General features: G+C 39.2%; 1 protein-coding gene across 1 annotated transcript in view; it reads left to right on the forward strand.

The window, feature by feature from the left end:
- Window positions 1–3,574: 3,574 nt before the first annotated feature.
- ccdc82 (coiled-coil domain containing 82) overlaps window positions 3,575–27,883 on the forward strand; it is a 62,451-nt gene continuing 38,142 nt past the window's right edge. Inside the window, exons 1-4 of the mRNA XM_039745611.1 lie at window positions 3,575–3,762; window positions 8,983–9,565; window positions 15,338–15,524; window positions 24,440–24,532. Of these exons, the coding sequence (XP_039601545.1) occupies window positions 8,993–9,565; window positions 15,338–15,524; window positions 24,440–24,532 (853 nt within the window). The 5' untranslated portion in view covers window positions 3,575–3,762; window positions 8,983–8,992. The remainder of the gene's footprint in view (window positions 3,763–8,982; window positions 9,566–15,337; window positions 15,525–24,439; window positions 24,533–27,883) is intronic.

Consider the following 27,883-nt stretch of genomic DNA (forward strand, 5'->3'; position numbering starts at 1 on the left):
TCTGCAATAAGCATTTTTTTGTGTTTTTTCACCAGCTTGTTTTATTGGTATATTTTTTCAATTGGTTTTGAATGTACTGTATATGAAACTAGGAGGTGCAGTGATTATCCCTTCTGCTCATGGATCCAGAATCTGAGATTTAAATCTTTTTAAATGTGAAGTTTACACTTTCTCCCCATGTCATCATTGATGCTTGTCTGGGTATTCTGGCTTTTCTTCCCAAAGATAGACTTCTTAATGTTAAATAATGACTCTGATTGGTATTGTGTGAACATGGATGGCCAGGTGACCTGTCCAGGATTTGTGTCCTACCTTGCCCTCCCCAGTGATGCTGAGAAAGCCTCGAGCCCTGTGACTCTGAAATGGATTGAGTGCTGTTGAGAATATTATGTGTTGTCGTTTGATTGTTTCTTAGGTTCTGTTTTTATAAAACACCCCTCCATTTTCTAAACTTTTAAATTCAGTTGTAAATTAAAGGCATATAGAACCAAATAAAAGTATATTATTGAAGTGGAAAATGTAATTATGGATAAGACAGTCATACTGTGATTAACAGTACTCCAGCATAGCCAAAAGATTCAAATTCCACTCTGTTCAATGTCGATTCTTTGTATGTGTGTGTGTGTGAGTGTGTGTGAGTAAGAACTCTGTTAGTTCCTGACTTGTACGTAATGGCATGTGAACTGGGTCTAGCCTCTTAAGATTCTGTAATGGAAAAATAAGTGTGTGTTTAGTTTAACTGGTGCCTCAAAAATACCCTGTTGTTTGTGAATGTGCTGTGCCATGCAAGGTTGGCTGCTCCTTTGTTTGCAGTCCTACAGGTGACATCATAATTGGAAAAATAGATGGATATAAGTGTATAGGGTCATATTGTCACATATTTATTTATAAAGCACATTAAAAATAACATAAAGGCTGGCCAAAGTGCTGTACAATAAAACCCAACATATCAGACACACAATAACCAAAGGTAAAAAGAAATAGAAACACATAAAATTCATAATAAAAAGTACACAGATAGTCAACATATCATACTGGGTTAAAGGCCAGGGAGTAAAAGTGTGTTTTTGAAAAAGTGAAGGAGCCTTCCTAACGTGCAATGACAAATCGTTCCAGAGTTTTGGAGCTGCAACTGAAAAAGACCAGAATACAGAATATACATATACAGAATGCAATGAAATTCTTACTTGCATGTGCTAGCATTGCATATATACTATGATGTGAATTTTTGTCCATGTTGCCTACCATCTTTGTATCTGTTTAGCTGTCATAAGTCTATACTTACATATTGCAAGGGGGTGGCTGGCTACCAGAGGTTGTCAGGGGCACAGGCACCATCAGAATGGCAAAGAGCAGGGAATGACCTATAACAAACTTCTGAAACAAAAGGGACACTCTTTATTTGTCAAAAGTGAAAAGAGAAATGAGAGAGAGCTGGGTAGAAGCATTGGGGTCTATTGTCCTGCCATTGTGAAAACCTCAAGTCTAGTTTTCTCTCTATTTTTCAGATGTGTGTTTTTTTTAATGTATTTTTGTGGTGTGGCCTTTCAGCCTTTTCTGTAATCTGCTTTTACCTTTTTTGCCAGTTGTTTATAAGCTCCTGTCTGTTTTCAATGGCTGCCAATGCTTTTTTTTTTTGTGAATGCATCTGGTGGGCACGTGCCTGACAGTGTGAGAACAACAAGACCAACTGTTTGCTGGGCTGTCACATGCAACATCTCAATTTCAAAAGAAATCCCTAAAATTAATCTCAAAAATGAAAAAAACATCCACACACAGACTTGGTAAATTACCTGAAAACCGCTTTACCTTACATAGACAGAAGACTAACAAAGTGAAATAGAGCCAAGACAGAAAGAAGAACTTGATGCCATGCAGTCATCGCCCTGGTTTAAGTTTGCCTTAAATAGATATCCAGGTGGTAAATTTTAAAGCGCAAAATATAACAATGAAACTGGACAACTAAAAAATAAGGAAGAAACTATTAACTAACAAAGCACTTACAAAACAATATTAATTTGGAAAAAATAAAGAACACTATAGCCCAATATTTATTTGCTACACTAATTTTAACAAATAGTAATTACCAATTTAATAAAAAAAAATATTCCGTGACCCCATTTTAAATTTTAAATATTTTTGTTGTTTGATAAATGTCTCATACACCGCACTCAGAGCATTTATCCAAACTTAAGCGATGCATATCCTACCGGCGCGGCATCCCTTTATAAACCGGCAAAGCCCTACAGGCGATTGGCTAGATAGAAAAAAATGAGCGTATGCCCCGCCTACGACTAGTAACATCCGGGTTTGTAGCTTGCAGTACCTCACCGGTTGTTTCGTATTGCCTGCCTAGAGAGGATCTGAGCATTCAGGAGAAAATGAAACGAGAAGTCGAGCAAAATGACACTTTTTATTGGCTAACTAAAAAGATTACAATATGCAAGTTTTCGAGGCAAGTTTGTCGAGTTACTTCGCCATTGCGCTTGACTTCTCATTACGTCCATAATGGCTAACACGGTATAAAACCCTAGTTCTGGAGAAAATGAAAGAAAAAGGAAAATGTTATTTACCTGTGCAAATTGTTAGTCAATATGTGCAAAGGAAATATTTTGGTTTGTTACAAATGTATACAAATGGTTCAAAAGATCCAATGACTGGTCATACAGGGGTTTCAGTACATGTTTCAAATTAACATTAAGAAAAGACTGAAAAATAACTTGTTAGTATTTACCTCAGAGTTGGTGGCAATAATTATTGCATTGTGATGGATAGAAGAGGTCCGCCAAGAGCACGTACTGATTTGTTCTGATTCAATATTTGCTCTATCAAGTATTAAGTCAGTAAATTCCAAATGTAGGCCAGATATAATAATAGAGTTACAGCAACAGTTGTGGAAACTAAAGATTCCGGGCATAGCTGTTCGTTTCTTATGGAGTCCTGCTCATGTAGGTATTCTGGGAAAGGAGGTAGCTGATTACTTGGCTAAGCAATCACTTAGTATTAAAAGTATAAAAAAGGTGTCACTGCATAAAGGGGAAGCAAAAGTCTTAATAAAATATCCGTTAAATCCATGTGGTAGCAGAGCTGCGATAAAGATAAGAAAGGAAGGCATTTCTATGAAATTCTGAAGGTGGTGTGGAAAAAGGAAAGTAGAGGGGAGTAATAGGAGGAAAGAAGTCATAATCACACGATTACGTCTTGGACACACGGGCATAAACTTTTCACTGTTTAGAATAAACAAAATGTCAGAAAATGTTTTTATCCTGAAACAGTAAAACATAAATGGCTGAAGTGTACTGCATATAAGGAGCAAAGAATGCATCTTTTTTAAAAAATTAAATCTATAGGCTAGGTTATTGGCATAGAAAGTATATTAGGACAGTGTTGGCAATTTAGTCTTTCAAAATCCTTATTTGAATTTTTTTTAAAGTGTTGGCCTCTTTGATTTTTTTTATCTCCCCCTCCAGTACGGTATGCTTCCTTAGTCTCTGCTGTCCACTCCAGCACAGTAGGTGGCGGTAATGCGATGACATTTACTTTAGTCTGCCAAGTACCATAATAACCCAGAAGAAGTTACACCCCGGTGCTGTGAGTGGCAGTGCTACTTTTTCAGACTCGCCTAGCAGGATGACAACATTTTTGGTGCGGAACTTAAACGCAGAAGCGGCAAAGTGTTGTTGCGCATTAGAAATTGACAGGGAGTCGGAGAGATGTAGGAGGGCATCGAAGTGCTTGGTTCCCAGCCCGAGTGAATTACAGGTACAGTTTTAGATTCAATTAACAGGATTATTGAGTTTACTTCTGTTAACTGCATTTAGACTTTGTAGCGAAACCCTCTGCGTTAGCGTTAGGTTGAGTATTATCCCTGCCTGAGTTTGACGTGAATATAGTGTTATGTTTTATACCGATGAATTAATCTGGTTTGTCTTTTAATATTCATCTCAGTGGGCATCTCCTCGCTCTCTAGGGCACCACTAACACGGCAGACCTAAGCGAGTGCATTAAAATATGTGTTAGTAACCGAGGGCAGTCGGACTTGGAAATAAGTACAGAAGAATTATGATTTTTTTTAGCATTAATTTATGTTTTAATTGTGCTCAAGTATTTCATATGGTAACTGTTGACTTGTCACTGTCAAGGACGTTGCGCGATCGAACGTGTTTACCTGGCCAAAGACTGCATGTCAGCTGCCCGCAGCCTCACGTTTTCCAACAACGGCGGTTGTCGTCGAAACAACTCAGACAGAAACGTATCCTTCAGAATGAGTGGTTAAGCTGTACTGTAGTGCAGGATTCTCGGAGTACGTCAGTCAGAGAAATCAAGCGAAATTACTAAAAGGTTAAACGCCTACTATCAGCTCGAATGTTTTATCTTTAGTAGAGAAGGTTAAACCGAATATTCGGGACATATTTGGTGATCAGCACTTAGTGATTTTTTTTTTAAACTTGCTTTCTTTTAACGTAATATGTTGTAAATGGTACTGTAATCTAGTTTTGTGTGACCACACTATGGTGTTTGTTGTCCTGTTCTGAACTGGACCCCTGGCCAGTATCGTCACGGCCATGTGCAAGATTTTACCAAGGAAGATTATTTCATGCGTTGGATATGCGAAGGTGCCATGTGCTGTGTATGACAGACACTCACCGGCCACTTTATTAGCTACTCCTGTCTCAGTTTAATCACATGGCAGCATCTCCATGCATTTAGACATGTAGACATTGTCCATACGACCCGCTGAAGTTCAAACCGAGCATCAAAATGGGGAAGAAAGGTGATTGAATTGATTTTGAACGTGACATGGTTGCTGATGCCAGATGGGCTGGTTTGAGTATTTCAGAAACTGCTGATCTACTGGGATTTTCAGGAACAGCCACCTCTAGGGGTTACACAGAATGGTCAGAAAAAGGGAAAATATCCACAGTTCTCTGGGTGAAAATGCCTTGATGATGCTAGAGGTCAGAGGAGAATGGCCAGACTTGTTCAATCCCATAGAAAGGCAACAGTAACTCAAATAATCACTTGTTACAACAGACGCAGAATAGCATCTCTGAATGCACATGTCAAACTTGAAGAAGATGGGCTACACTAGTACAACACTGCTAAGAACAGGCAAGTGAGGCTACAATTGGCATAGGCTCACTAAAATTGGACAACATAAGACTGGAAAAACTGCCTGGACTGATGAGTCTCAATTTCTCCTGCAACATTTGGATAGTAGGTTCACAATTTGACATCAACAACATGAAAGCATTGATCCATCATGCCTCGTTTCTGTCTGGTGGTGGTGGTGTAATGGTGTGGGGGATATTTTCTTGGCACACTTTGGGCCCCTTAGAACCAACTGAGCATTGTTTAAATGCCAAAGCCTACCTGAGTATTGTTGCTGTCCGTATTCATCCCTTTATGACCACAGTGTACCCATCTTCTGATGGCTACTTCCAGCAGGGTAATGCGCCATGTCACAAAGCTCAAATCATCTCAAATCAACTCAAAATGGTTTCTTGAACATGATGATGAGTTCAGTGTACTCAAATGGGCTCCACAGTCACCCGATCTCAATCCAATAGAGCATCTTTGGGATGTGGTGGAACGGGAGATTCACATCATGGATGTGCAGCATCTGTGTGATGCTATCATGTCAATATGGAACATAATCCTTGGGGAATATTTCCAGCACTTTGTTGAATCTGTGACATGAAGAATTACGACAGTTCTGAAGGCAAAAGGAGGTCCAACCCATTACTAGCAAGGAGTACCTAATAAAGTGGACGGTGAGTGTATGTTGCTGTGAACTGGACTGATGGCTTTTTCAAAATGTATTCCTGGTTGTGCCAATTGTTACCAAGATCGACTCTGGCTCAATGCTACACTAAACGTAGGTTTAAACAATGGGTCTATATAAAAGTTACCATTTAGAGTATGGCGATGCTTGTTGGCACTTCCAGGATTTATTCCTGCCAGTTGCAGCAAGATTAGGTTGCTCTTCACCTTGCAGAGTTTGCTGTGATAGGTACTATATGAAAATATAGTGGGGTGATAGAAAATCAGTAGGAGGCAAAATGGAATGTCAAGGTTGGGCAGTAGAATGATGCACACATTCATATGATACAAGTGAGGAACAAACCCTGGACAGGGTGCCAGCTCATGGAAGGGTGAATACACACTCGCACCAGTGCCAATTTAGCACTGTCAGTCCAAGTAACCTGCATGTCTTTGTACTGTGGGAGGAAACCCACATGGCAGACATGGAGAGAACATGCAAACTTCTAGCCTTGAACCCTGGTCTCCCATGTTGTAAGGGAGCAGGTCTACTACTGCACCACTGTGCCACCCATACCAGCTCATTTAACTATTTGGCAGAGTCACAAGCGATGTACGTAGAGCCTGTCCTGACAGAACTGGGGACAAGGGTATTGCAAGGCATATTTACACAGTCACTTGTACCACGTCCATTCAGTGCCATTAGTGAAGCTAAGATGTGTGGCTTTGAAGTACGGTAGGAATTTGGAGAAATTCTATGTAAGCACTGTGAGTACTCCAGGATATGAAATCACCTGTAACTTCCAGGCAGGTGTAAAAAACGATTTAAAAAAAATCTCCTTTCCTTAATGCGCTTGCCCTTTAGAGAAGTATATAGCAAAGAGCTTTTTACGTGTGATTTTCAAAGGGATGTGCGTGTTTTGAAGCACAAGTAGTTTAAGTGACCAGCGTAGAGTGGCATGGAATTGAATCCCAGCTCCTTAACCTTCATTCCTTCACGTTGCCTGTACAGTTTTGGATCTACAAGTAGTATTAGCCATGCACCTTCTGTCAAACTGTCAATCAAAATGATTAATGACATTAATCACCCTTTTGATGAATTACTGTAAGTTCCACCTCTTTCCCAAGCCCCCTCCACGTGATTGATGGATGTGAAGGGAGGCCTTCCCCCTGGCGGTGGATTGGTGAAGGACACCCTGTCCCCCACCCAGAGCCCACCTCCGCCCCCACCCTCTTCCCAGTCCCCCTCTCCCCAGGACAAGCCCAGGCATGTTACTGCCTTTACCTCGACACGCACAGACATGCCCAGGGTCTGCCTTGGCCCCCCTCTTCCCGGCCCCCCTCTCCCTAGCACAAGCACAGACATGCCCAGGGTCTGCCCTCAACAAGTCCAGGCAGGTTGCTGCCTTGGCCCTGGACAAGTCCGGGCACATTTCTATCCGTACCCTGCCGGCCCACCCTACACATCCCCGGCCTCTCTCTGGTGGACATGTGCTCCCTTCTGAAAGTCCTTCTGAAAGTGCTGTATAAAAAAGCGAAGCATCTTCTTCGGTTCTATCTATGATTTTAATATTAACACAAAATTAAAATATCTATCTAATCTTTGCTTTATCACTTACAGCTCCAGGCTTTTTCCATCTCACAGACAGATTCTTTTGTCAGCTTGCCGCAGCAATTTGCACAGCGAGAGAAAAAGAAATCGGGCACACTGAGACATGCTTGCAGGGGCTGTCGGGGGGATGAGAATCTGTCTGTGAGATGGAAAAAACCTGGAGCTGTAAGTGATAAAGCAAAGATTAGATAGATAATTTAATTTTGTGTTAATATTAAAATCATAGATAGAACCGAAGAAGATGTTTCGCTTTTTTATACAGTACTTTCAGAAGGGAGCACACGTCCTCCGGAGAGAGGACTGGGAAGTATGGGGAGGCCGGCCGTCAGGTGCTGCTTCACCGGGGGCCGAGGCAGGCCCTTCAGGCCGGGGACGTGTAGGGTGGGCCGGCAGGGTACGGATAGGAACGTGCCTGGACGTATCCAGGGCCAAGGCAGCAACCTGCCTGGACTTGTTGAGGGCAGACCCTGGGCATGTCTGTGCTTGTGCTAGGGAGAGGGGGGCCAAGGCAGACCCTGGGCATGTCTGTGTTTGTCGAGGTAAAGGCAGTAACATGCCTGGGCTTGTCCTGGGGAGAGGGGGGCTGGGAAGAGGGGGGGGGCGGTGGTGGGTTCAAGGAGGGGGCAGACATCCATCAAATGGTACTTGACAGTTTGTTTAACCAAGCAGGTGGGTGGGGGTAGGAGTGGGTTCAAGGAGGGGGCAGACATCCATTAAAATTACCTTGACAGTTTCTTTAACCAATCAGGTGCAAGGGGGCGGGTTCAAGGAGAGGTCTGGACAGGGACAGGGTGTCCTTCACCAATCCACCGCCAGGGGTCGGGGCCTCCCTTTACATCCACCAATCACGTGGAGGGGCTGGGGGTCAGGTCACGTGGAGGGGCGTGGCTGGGTAACATGGAGGGGGTGAGACTTCCGGTCACACATCAAAAAGGTGCATGGCTAATACTACTTCTACATTTTACATTGCCAGAGTGTGGTGATGCATTGCATGTTGGTCAGGCATGTACCCTGTAAGTATAACAGTATGACTAGTACTGCATTGTATTACCAATTAAACTTGTAAAGTATTTGCATACTGCATGAAAACTCCCACTGTAGCTTTTCTGTAATCTTTTTGTATCATCCTCAAAGCTGCATCTTTGAACGTGTGTTGAACTAAGTTTTTCAGACACAGGTATGGTTGACTTTGTAGTTTTTTTCCTGTTCACTGCCCCTAAGTGGGCTGGAGCTTATTCCACTAGCATTGGATACATCCATATCTTCATTAACATTGGGCTAATTTAGAATGAACATTTAACTTTCACATCTTTGAAGATGTGCAAAAAGTGTACTACTCCACGGAAAACCTGTGTAGACTACACACCCACAATGACCGATTGCAAAAAGTGACCCCAGGATAGAGGATCTGCAAGGCAGCAGCACTACAAGGTGTGTCTTCATATAGTTTTGTTATAGCGCATTATTAAAAACAAAAATCCTTTACAAAATTGGGCCTGAATAAAAGTGGAAGCCCACTACTGAGAAGCTATTGCAGCTAATATTGCTTAATGTATTTCAATAAAACTTGGCTCTAACAAGAATGACCATTTCCTTTATCTTGGCAGGTTTCACAGTATGGCAACTGCAGGCAGCACCATAATCTACCAGACAAGAAGAAGAACCCATGCAGACAAAGAAACAAGAAAATCTCGTATTGACAGGCGGCGAACAAGAATTGGTTCTTTAAGCTTACTTCAAGACAGCAGTGATGATACAGATGTGGATTTGGACAGTGAAATGTACAAGGACAGTGCAGAAAAAAATGCAAGCTCTTCTGAGAGCACAGAGGATGATAAGGCAAAAGTAGAAGAGTTGAACGGAGTTGGGAGCGATGAGGAGTATGTTGTTCACAGGAGCATCCGCAAGCGAAACTCCTCCGCTATGCTAAACGAGAATGAGACTGAATCAGACAGTGACGATGGCCCCCCAGTTAGAAAAGTTGCTGCAAAGAAATGCCACAGTTTTTTCAAAGATGACTCAGAATCCAGTGATGATGCCGAAGGACATGAATCTCCTAGTTGTGGAATTGAGAATGACATTGAAACAAAAGAAAAGGTTAGTTTGAAGAAGAAAGAAAGATATGCAAAGCTGCAACAGTTATCAGAGAAGAGGAGGAGTAAAGACAGACGCTCCACTGGAACATGGCAGGTGAGACTTTTGGAAAGCCAGGACAAGCTTGTGCTGTAGAATGGAGGTTTTAGTTTTACGTAAGCTGTTTAATGTCAAACCTTCTAAACAGGTAGACTAATCAATATACTTAAATAAAACTACATCCTGGTTTTAAAGACTGAATGGTGTCATGGGGGGTTGTGAGTTGTGGGACAGCACTTGGAAATAGTGCAGTGACAGTCTACTGATTTCAGTTGTGTGTTTTGTTGTTGAAGACAGCTTGAGAAGGGTACAGCTGGAGCTCAAGATACTTTTGTGTAATTCGGACAACTACCTAAGCCAGAAGTGTTTAATGAGGCCTACAGGCAAAGAATGTTTAATTCATCCAAATTCTACAGCCTTAGTTATCTCAGAAAGCAACACCATTTTTGATGCTAGAAACTAAATAAAGTTGCAAAATATACAAAACACAGCCTTCTTTATTGTGATTGGTCAAAGCTTGTGCAAAAAGTGTCAGCTACATAGAGTGGACTGAGCATTTCGAGCCTGTGATGCCCGGGAACAGCTGTCTGCAGAAGTGTTCTTCTGTGTGGCCCAAGCATACTCTCTCCTTTTTACAGCTGCAAAATACAAATGTCACAGCAAAGGGAATCTTATCATCCCTCTGCTTTGTCCTGGATCTGTAATATCATATCAATGTTCAGTAGTACTGGCCATTGTAAGGATGAAACAACACACCCACACTTAAATGAAAGGGAGTGGAGTTCATTTCGTTATAAAGGGAAGCATTACACAGCACATCTATACAACTCTAGAAGTGCAGGAATCTTATTAAACAGCATTTTTTCGAGAATTTGAAATGTATAGCATGTATAGTATATGCAGAATACAGTGAAGTGACAAAGTATTTTGCCTATTTAGATTTTGGTGAAATAGGTAGTGGTGCTGCTTCACAGCTCCAGGAGTCTGGGTTTAAGTTCAGACCTAGTTACTAATTGTGTGGAGTTTGCATGTTCCCTTTGTGTCTGTGTGGGTTTGTGTCTAACTTCTCCAGTTATCCTGCCTCATCCCCAAGACATGCAGGATATGTTAATTGGAGACTTTTAGGCACATTGAACAGAATAAATGGGCTCTCATCCAGAATTAGTTCCCAGTTTCTGTCCAGTGTTGGCTCTCCACAACTCTAAGCTGGATTAAGTGGACTTAAAAATTACATAAATAAAATGCATCCACATGTTTTAATTTTATTTTATTTACAGAAAACAACATTCCATATAATCAAGTCAAACTTAACAAGCCATAATTCAACCCCTGCCCAAGAGAAAGAGAGGAGGGCCAACAGCATGAGCAAATCTTTAAAAACAACAAAGAAAGGAGACTGTCCTTTTCCTCAATATAAATGCTTACTCCAAAATTTGATTAATTAGATCTTGCCATAAAAACATTTTGAACTGATTCTCTTAGTGCAAATTTATTTTTTTTCCAATTTAAAATAGTACAGAGCAGCGGTTACCCTCTGGCTTATAACAGGTGGGCTGGGATTCTTCCAGTTGAGCAAGATACGTCTATGTACTAGTAGTGGTATAGACAATTACAATTAATTTGTCCTTCTCCACTGTAAGCCCATCCGGGAGTACACCAAACAAAGCTGTTGATGGGTTAGGAGTAATTGTGACACTAAGGCTGTCTGATAAGCATTCAAAGATTTTTGTCCAGAATAATGTTAATTTGGTGCACGCCTAAAACATGTGGCTCAATGGTGCTGGAGCTAGATTGCAACATTCACAGATTGAATCTTGCCCTGGATACATTTTGGACAATTTTACCCACGGTAAATGAGCACAATAAAAGATTTTAAGTTGAATGATTGAATGTTTCGCTCATATGGAGCTGGAGTCTATTCTATGCATGACTGCCTGCCACTCCTTCTCGGAAATTTAATTGGAAGATCATTTCCTCATCATACCCTGGGATCTTCGAAGGAAGAGACTTTAAAATTTTTATGTTATTGAGAAGCTATCTGAGTCTTCAAGACTGATTAGTATTTCCTTTGGAATAGGAATGGGTGGGAGGTGAGGAAAATTGGGCAGGTTCCTTTTAGCAAAGTTTTTTGATTTAAAAGTAGTGGAAAAATTGTGTTGATGGGAAGTTAAATTTGAAGCATATTTGTTAATAAGATGCGAAGATACAACTCTCCTTAAGTGTTTTAAACCTGGACATTTTCTAAACATTAAATATTGTGTAAGTTTGAGAGGGTAGAAAAAGGTAATTATAATGTATTGGTGCAACTGATAAAAGCTCCTCTGTCTTAAAGTGCTTCCTGCATTTGTTCCATATTCTGAGTGATTGATGTACAATTGGATTATTAGTATATTGATAATAATTTGTATTTACTGGAACACAAAGCAGGACATATAAACAAGTACACCAAGATTTTATTCTTATTGCAGACCATGCTTGTGTATATTCATCAATTTGTGTCAACGCCCAGGCCTTTATACAGTAGCTTGTATATTTGCCGCACAGTAATAAAATTGAAAGTTAGGTAGCGCCATGCCCCCTTCTGCTATAGGTTGTTGTAGAGTCACCGTTTTGATGTGTGGATGTTTTCGAATTCCAAATAATTGAGGTTATGCTTGAATCTGATTTCTTAAAGGACGATTTGTTAATGTATATGGGGATGTTCTGAAATAGAAAAAGAAGCCTGGGAAGGATGTTCATCTTGACAGTATTGATTCTCCCTGCTAATGTGAGATGAAGGGTAGACTGTCTATTTACATCTTGTTTACTTTTTTTCAATGCAGGTAGCAAAATTTTCTTGAAAAAGATCTTTATATTTACTTGTAATGTTTACCCCTTGGTATTTAAACTGATTATCTAAAGTAATTTGAAAGGTGTCCAGTTTAATATTGTCTGCTAGAGAGTTCACTGGAAAAAAGCCCACTTTTATTAAAATTAATTTTGAGTCTAGATATATTTTGAAATTCTATTATTGCACTGATTGCTGCTGGTACTGATGATTGTGGGTCTGATATATACAGTACCTTGTCATTTGCATTTATTGGTAATTTCTGTTCAACTTCTCCTTTGGTAATCACCTTTATGTCTGATACATTTTGAAAGTGAATGGGCAATGGCTCAATGACAATTGCAAAGAGCAATGGTGATAGAGGGCATCCTTGTCAAGTACCACATTCTAGTTTGAAGTTGTTTAAAATAATGTCATTAATACAAACAGAAGCTTCTGGACTGGTATAAAGTAGTTTGGGCCATACCCAAATTTGTAAAATGTGGTGAACAGGTGTTCCCATTCAGCCATGTCAAATGTTTTTTTTTTCTATGTCCAAAGATAATAAGATATTTTTGGTTTGTTAGATTTTATGGGTGAGTATATTACATTAAGCGAACATCGAAGATTAGAAGCTAAGTGTCTGTCTTTAATAAATCCTGTTTGGTCTTGTCATATTACAGAAGGAAGTACTTTGTCAATCCTTCCAGTTAGAACTTTGGAGAGTATCTTAACATCATTATTATACAGTGGTCTGTATAATATGTATGTATGTATTGTAAAAAGTGTTTATTTTTCTTTGGCATGTTTGAGGAAGAAGTTTGTTGTCTCTGGCTTCTATAAATGTTGCTAATAGTAGTGGAGCTAACTTATTTGAAAGTTTTTTTTTTAATAAAATTCCACTGGGTAACCATCTGGGCCTGCTGCTTTCTTACATCGGAGTGAGTTTATAGAATCTAATAATAATTAGATAATAATAGTGGGTCCATCAGCTAAATCCCAAATTGGACTTGGACTTCTCGGCTCTTTCTCTGTCTTTTGCAAACCTCAAGTCCGCATTCTTGGTGCTATTTTCAACAGTAACCTCTCTTTTGAGAAAAAGATTAATTTTGTAGTTAAGAGTTGCTTTTTCTATCTTCGTCTTTTAGGTAAGATTTTTTATCTTTTATGGATCTTGAGAAAGCTACTCATGCTTTTATCTTTTCTCGGCTTGATTACTGCAATTCGCTGTATTCTAGGATTAGCAAATCCCTGATACGCAGGTTACAGTTTGTCCAGAATGCTGCTGCTCGCTTTCTAGTTGGGGCAAGAAAGTGTGACTCTGTTTCTCCAATATTAGCTTCTTTACACTGGCTGCTGTCAGTTTTTGAAATTGATTTTGAAATCTTATTGCTAGTTTTTAAATCTTTACATGGGCTTGCTCCTGCCTATTTATCTGAATTGTGTGCTTTACACCAGCCATCTAGAGTGCTTAGATCTTCTGGTCAGTTGTCTCTTGTTGTCCCTCATACCAAGTGTAAAACTAAGGGGGACAGAGCGTTTGCAGCTGCTGCTCCTCGCCTGTGGAACTCTTTATCTCATCACATAAAGGAGTCGTCTACAATTGAACTGTTCAAAACAAGATTAAAGACTCACTTCTATTCACTTGCATTCTGTGACCTTCAGTAATGCTGATGGTTTTCTTCATTGTGATTATGTAATCTTACTTCTATTTATTATTTACAGTATTTAATTTATGTTTTTTTTATTTTATTGTTATTTATGTTAATTGTATGTTTTTTTTTCTTCTTTTATTGTAAAGCACTTTGACCACAGTATTCCTATGTTGTTTTAAATGTGCTATATAAATAAATTGACATCGACATTCTTGGTTTTGAGGCATTCAATCCACGTATGTGGTAAGCTGTTGACATTTTGCCGTTGGATTTGAAGTTCTCTCCCAGTTATTTTAGAGAATAGTCCAACTATGAATTTCACTGGATTTGGACTTTCAAGGTTTTCAGGTAGACCTTCGATTCTGATGTTGTCCTTTCAATATATATCTTCCAGCACAACTACTTTATCATGAGCACTTTGCACTCGGATTCTACGGCAGCTGCTTGTTTGTTGACCGTGAAAGTCAGTTGTTCAGGTTCTTCAGTACGACTTCTTCAAGATGGGCACCAAGTACTCTATTGTTATTCTCAATTTTACTAATGTTTTCCTGTATTTTCTCATAAATTCTTGCTAGAATGCAACAGGTGACACCTCGGGTGGTTTGTTGTGTGGTGGATGCAGCAACTCATTGTATTCGTGCATGCTGCTAGAATGTTTTTAAAACTTGCTGCTAAGTTATTGTTTAAATGTACATGTTATTGTTTTATACCCTGAAGATGCTTGTCTATTCTGTTGTCAATTTTGTCATTTATCTTGTGTGTATCCTTCATTATATCCTTTATATCCTTCTTTATGTCACTCTTTATACCATTTATATCAATCTTTATATCATTTATATTCCCCCAGAGTGTGGTAATCATTACCTTCAGCTCAGACAGTTCGTGTCCATCATCTCTACGCTCCAAAGGTGGAGTTGCGAGTCCAGTTGGAGTTGATGCTGTTAACTCACTGGGGGTATTGGAAGTAGTTGACAGAGGGGATGCGTTTTCTGCACTACTGCATATTGTTTACATTGAATTTGGCCATATCTTAATATTAAGTAAAATAGACTTGACTGAACAGGACATTACACTGATTTTTTTTCATACTATATTCATTTGTTTATCTTAAAGTGTCTGAAAATAGGCAGTAATGTAGATTATGGAACACCCATTACCTTGTAAAAAATAGTAATTTCTCTGTCAGACTTGGTGAAAAGTAGGAAAACAGTCATAGAGAAGGGTGTCAGTCAATCATGGAGCCTACTGTGTTACCCACTTGTGCTCACATGTACAAAAGGTGATTGCACCTGCTAGTTAAATAAAATGTACACTTCTTTACTGAGCAAAATTAATCAGTAATGTAATGAATTTCTTAATTTTTATAAGGATCCTGATGATGATTTCCAGGAGTATGCTATACTGTCATCAAGCAGTGATGATGAAAGTGAAGACAGCATGAAGGAATTTATAGTGGAAGATGAAGATGTAGTAGAAAGCAATTCAGATGACTTTGTTAAAAAACACCACAGTCAGCCTCCAGAACGACTCTTCACAGAGCATCACCTTTCAATCTGTAAGTTACTTTTTCTTGTTCTGACACAGTAGTACTAGGGTGTTGTTGTACAGTGTTAGCCATTATGGATGTGGTGACAAGTTTAGTAAAATGACACCCTTTATTGGCTAACTAAAAAGATTACAATATGCAAGCTTTCGAGGCAACACAGGCCCCTTCTTCAGGCAAGATGTAATACAGAAGATGGAATTCCCTGTGGTTATATAAACACCAGGACAGATGCATCATTGGAAAACCTTTTAGTGAAACATCTTAAATGTAAAAAATTAATAGACCTCTCCATTAATAACTGTCTTATAAAAATGTATCCTCCTCCAATTTGTAAATAAAAGGAATTACATGATCAGCCAAACTTTAGGTAGCACCTTTTTATTTCAAACAACACCCCAAGACACTGCACAAGTACCAAGATCTACTATTTACTTTTTTTAGTTTATTTTTTGTTTGCAACACAGATTAAGGGACTTGTTGAGGGTCACCCTGTGAGTCAGGGTTGGAAATTAAACTGGCAGCTTTTTGTTGTACAATCTAAATTGGTAACATTGACTGAATAAGCCATAGTGCAGTTAATGTCATTTCGCTTAATAAAAGGGGAAGAAAAACTTTTTTACATTTCATGTTTGCACTTTCTGGCAGCACAGCAGTTAGTGTTACTTCGTCATTGATCCAGTATCCTAGCCATTGTCTATTTTGAATTTGAATATTCTTGTAGTTTGTGCATGGATTTTTCTCCCACATCCCTAAAGATATTGTTAGGTTAATTAGTGATTCCAAATTGGACCAAGTGTGAATGTGTGCTTGAATCAGCCCAGAGGTACACTGGCATTCTACCAGTGTTTCCAGGGTAGGCTTCAGGCCTAGCAGCCATGAATCAGACTCCACAGGTTTGAGGTTGTTAAGCTTTGTTATATTTGGAACTAGCAGAATACCCGCGCTTCACAGCGGAGAAGTAAAAAGAAAATGAAACATTTTAAAAATAACGTAACATGATTGAGAATGTAATTGTTGTCATGAGTGTTCTGGCATATATATATATATATATATATATATATATATATATATATATATATATATATATATATATATACTGTGTGTATGTATGTATATATGTGTGTATATATATATATATATATATATATATATATATATATATATATATATATATACTATATATATATATATATATATATATATATATATATATATATATATATATATATATATATATATATATATATATATATATATATATATATATATATATATATATACTGTATATATATATATATATATATATATAATGCCAAGATCCAAAGAAATTCAGGAACAAATGAGAACAGAAGTAATTGAGATCTATCAGTCTGGTAAAGGCTATAAAGCCATTTCTAAAGCTTTGGGACTCCAGCGAACCACAGTGAGAGCCATTATCCAAATGGCAAAACATGGAACAGTGGTGAACCTTCCCAGGAGTGGCGGACGACCAAAATTACCCCAAGGCGCGAGAGCGACTCATCCGAGGTCACAAAGACCACAGGACAACGTCTAAAGAACTGCAGGCCTCACTTGCCTCAATTAAGGTCAGTGTTCACGACTCCACCATAAGAAAGAGACTGGGCAAAAACGGCCTGCATGGCAGATTTCCAAGGCCTAAACCACTGTTAAGCAAAAAGAACATTAGGGCTCGTCTCAATTTTGCTAAGAAACATCTCAATGATTGCCAAGACTTTTGGGAAAATACCTTGTGCACTGATGAGACAAAAGTTGAACTTTTTGGAAGGCAAATGTCCCGTTACATCTGGGTAAAGGAACACAGCATTTCAGAAAAAGAACATCATACCAACAGTAAAATATGGTGGTGGTAGTGTGATGGTCTGGGGTTGTTTTGCTGCTTCAGGACCTGGAAGGCTTGCTGTGATAGATGGAACCATGAATTCTACTGTCTCCAAAAATCCTGAAGGAGAATGTCCGGCCATCTGTTTGTCAACTCAAGCTGAAGCGATCTTGGGTGCTGCAACAGGACAATGACCCAAAACACACCAGCAGATCCACCTCTGAACGGCTGAAGAAAAACAAAATGAAGACTTTGGAGTGGCCTAGTCAAAGTCCTGACCTGAATCCAAATGAGATCCAAACCTACATGGCCCTGTGTGAAAAAGTAATTGCCCCCTGAACCTAATAACTGGTTGGGCCACCCTTAGCAGCAATAACTGCAATCAAGCGTTTGCGATAACTTGCAATGAGTCTTTTACAGCGCTCTGGAGGAATTTTGGCCCACTCATGTTTGCAGAATTGTTGTAATTCAGCTTTATTTGAGGGTTTTCTAGCATGAACCACCTTTTTAAGGTCATGCCATAGCATTTCATTTGGATTCAGGTCAGGACTTTGACTAGGCCACTCCAAAGTCTTCATTTTGTTTTTCTTCAGCCATTCAGAGGTGGATTTGATGGTGTGTTTTGGGTCATTGTCCTGTTGCAGCACCCAAGATCGCTTCAGCTTGAGTTGACAAACAGATGGCGGACATTCTCCTTCAGGATTTTTGGTAGACAGTAGATTCATGGTTCCATCTATCACAGCAAGCCTTCCAGGTCCTGAAGCAGCAAAAAAACCCCAGACCATCACACTACCACCTCCATATTTTACTGTTGCTATGATGTTCTTTTTCTGAAATGCTGTGTTCCTTTTACGCCAGATGTAACGGGACATTTGCCTCCCAAAAGTTCAACTTTTGTCTCATCAGTCCACAAGGTATTTTCCCAAAAGTCTTGGCAATCATTGAGATGTTTCAGTAGCAAAATTGAGACGAGCCCTAATGTTCTTTTGCTTAACAGTGGTTTTGCCTTGGAAATCTGCTGCAGGCCGCTTTTGCCCAGTCTCTTTCTTATGGTGGAGTCGCGAACACTGACCCTAATTGAGGAGCAAGTGAAGCCTGCAGTTCTTTTAGGACGCTGTCCTGGGGTCTTTTGTGACCTCTCGGATGGAGTCGTCTCTGCGCTCTTGGGGTACTTTAGTCGGCCGGCACTCCTGGGAAGTTGTTCACCACTGTTCCATGTTTTTGCCATTTGTGGATAATGGCTCTCACTGTGGTTCGCTGGAGTCCCAAAGCTTTAGAAATGGCTTCATAAGCTTTTACCAGACTGATAGATCTCAATTACTTCTGTTCTCATTTGTTCCTGAATTTCTTTGGATCTTGGCATGATGTCTAGCTTTTGAGGTGCTTTTGGTCTACTTACTCTGTGTCAGGCAGCTCCTATTTAAGTGATTTCTTGATTGAAACAGGTGTGGCAGTAATCAGGCCTGGGGTGGCTATGAAATTGAACTCAGGTGTGATACACCACAGTTAGGTTATTTTTAACAAGGGGCAATTACTTTTTCACACAGGGCCATGTAGGTTTGGATTTTTTCTCCCTAAATAATAAAAACCATCATTTAAAACTGCATTTTGTGTTTACTTGTGTTATATTTGACTAATGGTTAAATTTGTTTGATGATCAGAAACATTTTGTGTTACAAACATGCAAAAGAATAAGAAATCAGGAAGGGGCAAATAGTTTTTCACACCACTGTATATATATATATATATACTGTGTGTGTATATATATATATATATATATATATATATATATGTATATATATATATATATATATATATATATATATATATATATATATATATATATATATATATATATATACTGTGTGTGTATATATATATATATATATATATATATATATATATATATATATATGTATATATATATATATATATATATATATATATATATATATATATGTATATATATATATATATATATATGTGTATTATATATATGTATATATATATATATATATATATATATATATATATATTATGTATATATATATATATATATATATATATATATATACTGTGTATATATATATATATATATATATATATATATATATATATGTGTATATATATATATATATATATATATATATATATATATATATACTGTATATACAGTGTGTGAAAACTATTTGCCCCTTCCTGATTTCTTATTCTTTTGCATGTTTGTCACACAAAATGTTTCTGATCATCAAACACATTTAACCATTAGTCAAATATAACACAAGTAAACACAAAATGCAGTTTTTAAATGATGGTTTTATTATTTAGGGAGAAAAAAAATCCAAACCTACATGGCCCTGTGTGAAAAAGTAATTGCCCCCTTGTTAAAAAATAACCTAACTGTGGTGTATCACACCTGAGTTCAATTTCCATAGCCACCCCAGGCCTGATTACTGCCACACCTGTTTCAATCAAGAAATCACTTAAATAGGAGCTGCCTGACACAGAGAAGTAGACCAAAAGCACCTCAAAAGCTAGACATCATGCCAAGATCCAAAGAAATTCAGGAACAAATGAGAACAGAAGTAATTGAGATCTATCAGTCTGGTAAAGGTTATAAAGCCATTTCTAAAGCTTTGGGACTCCAGCGAACCACAGTGAGAGCCATTATCCACAAATGGCAAAAACATGGAACAGTGGTGAACCTTTCCAGGAGTGGCCGGCCAACCAAAATTACCCCAAGAGCGCAGAGACGACTCATCCGAGAGGTCACAAAAGACCCCAGGACAACGTCTAAAGAACTGCAGGCCTCACTTGCCTCAATTAAGGTCAGTGTTCACGACTCCACCATAAGAAAGAGACTGGGCAAAAACGGCCTGCATGGCAGATTTCCAAGACGCAAACCACTGTTAAGCAAAAGAACATTAGGGCTCGTCTCAATTTTGCTAAGAAACATCTCAATGATTGCCAAGACTTTTGGGAAAATACCTTGTGGACTGATGAGACAAAAGTTGAACTTTTGGAAGGCAAATGTCCGTTACATCTGGCGTAAAAGGAACACAGCATTTCAGAAAAAGAACATCATACCAACAGTAAAATATGGTGGTGGTAGTGTGATGGTCTGGGGTTGTTTTGCTGCTTCAGGACCTGGAAGGCTTGCTGTGATAGATGGAACCATGAATTCTACTGTCTACCAAAAATCCTGAAGGAGAATGTCCGCCATCTGTTCGTCAACTCAAGCTGAAGCGATCTTGGGTGCTGCAACAGGACAATGACCCAAAACACACCAGCAAATCCACCTCTGAATGGCTGAAGAAAACAAAATGAAGACTTTGGAGTGGCCTAGTCAAAGTCCTGACCTGAATCCAATTGAGATGCTATGGCATGACCTTAAAAAGGTGGTTCATGCTAGAAAACCCTCAAATAAAGCTGAATTACAACAATTCTGCAAAGATGAGTGGGCCAAAATTCCTCCAGAGCTGTAAAGACTCATTGCAAGTTATCATAAACGCTTGATTGCAGTTATTGCTGCTAAGGGTGGCCCAACCAGTTATTAGGTTCAGGGGCAATTACTTTTTCACACAGGGCCATGTAGGTTTGGATTTTTTTTCTCCTAAATAATAAAACCATCATTTAAAAACTGCATTTTGTGTTTACTTGTGTTATATTTGACTAATGGTTAAATGTGTTTGATGATCAGAAACATTTTGTGTGACAAACATGCAAAAGAATAAGAAATCAGGAAGGGGCAAATAGTTTTCACACCACTGTGTGTATATATATATATATATATATATATATATATATATATATAAACTGCTCAAAAAATTAAAGGAACACTTTGAAAACACATCAGATCTCAATGGGAAAAAGAAATCCTCCTGGATATCTATACTGATATAGACTGGGTAATGTGTTAGGAGCGAAAGGATGCCACATCGTTTGATGGAAATGAAAAGGATCAACCTACAGAGCCCTGAATTCAAAGACGCCCCAAAAATCAGAGTGAAAAATTATGTGGCAGGCTAGTCCATTTTGCCAAAATTTAATTGCAGCAACTCAAAATTATGCAGCACTTTGTATGGCCCCTGTGTTCTTGTATACATGCCTGACAACATCGGTGCATGCTTCTAATGAGATGACAGATGGTGTTGTGGGGATCTCCTCCCAGATCTGGACCAGGGCATCACTGAGCTCCTGGACAGTCTGAGGTGCAACCTGGTGGCATTGGATGGACCAAAACATAATGTCCCAGAGGTGTTCTATTGGATTTAGGTCAGGAAAGTGTGGTGGCCAGTCAATGGTATCAATTCCTTCATCCTCCAGGAACTGCCTGCATACTCTCACCACATGAGGCCAGGAATTGTCGTGCACCAGGAGCCACTGTACCAGCATAGGGTCTGACAATGGGTCCAAGGATTTCATCCTGATACCTAATGGCAGCCAAGGTGCCTTTGTCAAGCCTGTAGTGGTCTGTGTGACCCTCCATGGATATGCCTCCCCAGACAATCATTAACCCACCACCAAACTGCTCATGCTGAATGATGTTACAGGCAGCATAATGTTCTCCATGGCTTCTCCAGACCCTTTCACTTCTGTCACATGCTCAGGGTGAACCTGCTCTCATCTGTAAAAAGCACAGGGCACCAATCGAATGCCAATCGAGCTGCATGCTGCTGGGCAGTGAGCTCAGGGCCCATTAGAGCACATGGGGCCCTTGGGTCACCCTCATGAAGTCTTTCTGGTTGTTTGGTCAGAGACATTCACACCAGTGGCCTGCTGGAGGTCATTTTGTAGGGCTCTGGCAGTGCTCATCCTGTTCCTCCTTGCCCAAAGGAGCAGATACTGGTCCTGCTGATGGGTTATGGACCTTCTATGGCCCTCTCCAGCTCTCCTAGAGTAACTGCTTGTCTTCTAGAATCTCCTCCATGCCCTTGAGACTGTGCAGGGAGACACAGCAAACCTTCTGGCAATGACACGTATTGATGTGCCATCCTGGAGAAGTTGGACTACCTGTGCAACCTCTGTAGGGTCCAGGTCCAGGTATCGCCTCATGCTACCAGTAGTGACACTGACTGTAGCCAAATGCAAAACTAGTGAAGAAACAGTCAGAAAAGATGAGGAGGGAAAAATGTCAGTGGCCTCCACCTGTTAAACCATTCCTGTTTTGGGGTCATCTCATTGTTGCCCCTCTAGTGCATCTGTTGTTAATTTCATTAACACCACAGCAGCTGAAACTGATTAACAACCCCCTCTGCTACTTAACTGACCAGATTAATATCCCATAAGTTTCATTGACTTTATGCTATACTCTGATTAAAAAGTGTTCCTTTAATTCTTTTGAGCAGTATATATATATACATATATATAAACATATATATACATACATATCTACATATATACATATACGCACACACATATATATATATATATATATATATATATATATATATATATATATATATATATATACAGTCTTTGGGGTGCGAGCAACTGTTGCTGGGGGTGCCAGAATCCATGAAGGAAGAAAAATGAAAAACATTATTTGTACAAAATCTTAATTTGCTTATCCATTCCTAAATAATTAGATGGGCATGGTATTTCGTATCAGTGCAATACGCTGTTTGTTAAAACGGATGACTCCCGCTCTTCACGTGCAAGTCTGCCTGGATATTATGAACTATAGTATCTGTTCAAGTTCTATTTAAATTTTAAATAGAAAGAATTTTTATTTAGTCGACAGAATATTATTCCGGAATAAATCAACTCAAACCTTAAATAACTTATAATATTTTGCTCTCCATAAAAATATATCCTGTCTAAATTATACAAGTTAGAAATAAAGTAAACGTTAAAAGAACAAACATTTAAATTTCTTTACTCTTATGTAATTTTATATAAAAAATAAACTTAAATTTTAATTTTATTTATCCCAAAAGATTTTGCTCTCCATAAAAATATATCCCGTCAAAATTATACAAATTCAAATATGAACATGGTGCATAACAAAACCTGGAAATATAAATAAAATGTGTTCTTTTCAGCAATAACAAATCAAATCATTCAGTTGTCTTTGCTCTTATTTCATTTTATCAGATTTGGACGCGTGGCATCTTTTTTTTGGCAACAAGTTCGTTTCTGTTTGGTGTGAGGTTCTGTGTTGTGGAGATTCTCAGGATGGACTGCAGGTGCTCATCAGTGAGGCGACTCCTGTGTGCTGTTTTGTTAGTCTTCATGACTGAGAAGAACTTCTCACACAGATATGTGGTACCAAACATGCACAAGGTTCGAGCCGCATGTAGACAGAGCTGGAGCATTTGTGCGGGAATGGAGTGAATAAACTAAATTAAACAACTTCTTGCTGTTTTTATACCACGTCCTGCGTCTGTCTGTTGGGAAAAGGTGAGCAACAGTGCCACCAATCGGCCACACATTTACAATACCTGGAAGGTTGTTAGTGTAGACTCATGAATATGCTCAACCTACAGTCTACAACTGGAGTTATGAGGGTCAGTTGTTTTTAAGCCATGATGGGATGTTATTGACCACTTGCCTTGACTCTTACCATATGCGCAGCTAATTCTTAAATAAAACACTTTTCTAAGCTCTAATTGGTATTTATTACTGTATAATAAGGCATGTACTGTTGTTGCATCAGCTATTAGGGGGTTGTTGCCTGACAAACCTACTGAATACTAATGACTGTCTTGTCCCCCACTAAAGGAAAAGGGTGGGTGCTCAATAAAATATTAAGTATGATTTGAGAATATTATCTGAGGATTTGTACAGTGTTCTAAACTGGAATCTAAATGACCTGATGTTCTCCATCTCTATAGCCACCCTTTTTTGGGGATGAGCTGTGAGGGGATAGATGTGGTATATATAAAAAGTTTGGGAACAGTATCTTTTTAAATTTACCATGCTTAATTTAATTAATTCCTACTGGCTGACAACAGGCATGCATATGACTGAACATGAAATGTATACATATGATTTTACAATGTTTGCTCTGCACAATTATAATTTTAAACTGTATAAATATCTAATTCTATAAACTTGCTCTTAACATTCTTATCTTTTCTAGTTTCACTGGGAAGTCCATACACATATTTCCAGATTGTCGTAAAAGCACTGCTGATCAATGCTGTCGACAGCACCTTTTTGAAATCTCTGTACGGTAAGGCTTTTTTTTTTTAAATACTGAATAGTAGCAAACAGGAATATTTCCAGCCTATAATGTTGACATTTTACTCATGGGCTAGATAAAGTAGTAGTTAATGTGTACTCTGTTTAAAGTGCTTCTTGTGTTCTCACGAATGGACTTTTGTAATTGTTTTTAGCTAGCTGAATGATCATCAAACATCAGAAGTATGTGTTTGCCCCCCCACCCCCATGTCATAGAGCGATTTCACACATCGTAAACATGTACTGCTAGCTGATATAATTTCATTAACACTGATCTTCTGCAGTTGAAATTACAAGTTGGCATACACTTGGAATGACTTCTTTAAAACTCACTTTATAACTCCTCCACAGATTTCATACTAACAAACTATAAATTTGAAATATATTGAAGACATCTTATCTACTTTGTGCAGGGCAAAAGTCATTTTTTCACTTTTTGTTGACTGTATCACAATCCCAGTGGGTCACAAGTTTACATACACTTTGTGAATATTTGGTAGCATTGCCTTTAAATTTTTTAAGCCCGGGGATATACTTAACACTACACATCGCCTGAGCTTGAGGATGCTGCTGCTGCACAAGCAGTGCACTGGCTATACTTGTGCGCGTACTTTAAGTAAATTGGGAGGATTCCACCAGGTGTCAGTGTGAAAAATCATTACTGGGAGAAAGCAATGTCCGGTTTTGCTCTGTTACGAGCTGAGGAAAGAAAGATATTAGAAATTATGTGCGTTCTGATACTGTTGTGAAGGTGCAAAAATAATAAAAGACGGCAACAGCAACACAGAATGTCAAGACAGTATGTGACACCTTTAAATGTATCACGTCATAACGATGGGGAATATGCAACGATTATATTTCCTATGCGAAAAATGAATGAATAAAGGCACATTCGGATGTCACCATTTAAGTTTGATGATTTGCTTCACTGCATTGAACCATTTCTCAGACATCGAAGCACGCAGATTGATCCTTTTGGAGATGCAAGCCTGCTGTCACATGTTGATAGTAAACAACAATGCTGACATTGCGTTAATTTCAATGTGCTCAGAGGACACATTAAAAGAACAGTGGGAACGTGTGACAGCCATAACGCGTGTGTATGCATTCTGAGTGTGAAGTATAAACTGGCCCTAACTCTTTGGTTAGCCTTCCATAGGCTTCTTACAATAAGTTGCTGGAGTTTTGTCCCATTCCTCCAGACAGAAGTGGTGTGACTAGGACATGTTTGTAGGCCTCCTTGCTCAGTTCTGCCCACAAATTTTCAGTTGGATTGAGGTTAGGGCTTTGTGATGGCCACTCCAATACCTTGACCTTGTTGTCCTTAAGCCATTTTGTTGGAGGTATGTTTGTGGTCATTATCCATTTGGAAGACCCAATTGAGACAGAGCTTTAGCTTTCCTGCTGAGCTCTTGAGATGTTGCTGCAGTATATGTACATAATTTTCCTTCCTTATGATGCCATCTATTTTGTGATGTGCACTAGTCCCTTCTGCAGCAAAGCATCCCCATAATATGATGTGCCCACCCCTGTGCATGATGGTTGAGATGGTGTTTTTTGGCTTGCAAGACTGACCCTTTTACCTCCAAACATAGTGATGGTCGTCATGGCCAGACAGTTTGATCTTGGATTCATCAGACCCGAGGAGATTTCTCCACAAAGTAAGATATTTGTCCCAATGTGCCACTGCAAACTGCAGTCTGGCTTTTTATGGTCACTTTGGAGCAGTGGCTTCTTCCTTGCTGAACAGCCTTTCAGGTTATCTATACTAATAAAAGGCAAAGCCCTCACTGACTCACTCACTCACTCACTGACTCATCACTAATTCTCCAACTTCCCATGTAGGTAGAAAGCTGAAATTTGGCAGGCTTATTCCTTACAGCTTACTTACAAAAGTTAAGCAGGTTTCATTTCGAAATTCAACGTGTAACGGTCATAACGGTCAACAACGTCTGCCATGTTGAACTTTCTTATTCATGGCTCCATCTTCACGAAATTTGGTAGGCGGCTTCCCTGCGCTAACCGAAACCAATGTACATACTTTTTTCAGTGGTATGACGCCACTGTCAGCCGCCATATTGAATTTTTCAACGTCACTAATTCTCCAACTTCCCGTGTAGGTAGAAGGCTGAAATTTGGTACTTATTTCGGTGGTTTGATGCCACTGTCGGCCTCCATATTGAACTTTTCAACAGTCTTTGTTACTTATGGGCCCATCTTCAAGAAATTTGGTACACGGGTTCCCAACGCTAACTGAATCCTACTTACGTACATATATACGTCCATAACCTGCAGTTCGGTCACCATGTGAGGTGGCGTTGGGTCCCCCATCCCAACGCCTCCCACGTTGTTGGCTGCCTGCCTATATAAGGCCATCCGTCGCTCCGGTCTCTACATTCCCTTCCTTGCTTCGCCATGGGATTCACATCTCCCTTCTGATAACTACAGCCTTTTTGTTTAATCCATGGATTCTCCGCTGTTTTATTGTTTGCTTATTATAATTATAGTTATTGTGTAGGTATTTTAGACTTACTTTACATTGTTCAGGTACCCATTTCCTTTATCATTCCAACCCCCATTACCATGTCTATCGAGGTGATCACCATCGATCAAAGAACTGTCACTTACCGAGTGGTTTCCATGCCCGGAGATGGCACCTGCCTTTTCCATTCTCTGTGTTACATATTGCACTGACATATCAGGCTCAATCTTGATATCCACAGGAACATTGTGTCTTATGTATTGAATCACTGGGACAGGTTCAAGGTGTAGACTGATGACGGTACAGGAGATAATTATACTACACAGGAGCACTAGAAGAGTGAAATGCTTAAGCCCTTCACCTATGGTTCTGCATGTGAGTTGATGACTGCCGCTGAATTGTTCGGTTGTCGCTTTCAAGTGTACCAAAATAGCCAAATATTTTACACCTTTCAACAACTGCCAATGCCTCTTAAACATCTTAGATTCACAGGTGACGATTTCAGTAGTGGACACTTTGATGTTTATGAATGTTTAAACTCTCAAAAGCTGAATGTGATTTTATCGATGAAACCGGTTGTGTGCTTACGCTTGACAGATGCCGAATGTCACTTCAACACAACAAGTCCTGCAAATACTGTTGTAATTGAAACAAACCATGAAACTCAAACCAGTTATGACAGCAGCAATCCAAGCTGTGAGATTTGAAACAAGATTGCTTTTCACATGGCCAACTGTACGTTGCATGCTCAAGAGTAAGCTCAGCGCACAGCTTGGTCATGTTACAACCGGAGGGCCGAACTGACAACATGGTATACAAAGAGATCCTTAACAAATAATTATTGGAATATTTTCCCTCAGT

This window comes from Polypterus senegalus, chromosome 2 (genome assembly GCF_016835505.1).
Source record: "Polypterus senegalus isolate Bchr_013 chromosome 2, ASM1683550v1, whole genome shotgun sequence".
Classification (NCBI taxonomy): domain Eukaryota; kingdom Metazoa; phylum Chordata; class Cladistia; order Polypteriformes; family Polypteridae; genus Polypterus; species Polypterus senegalus.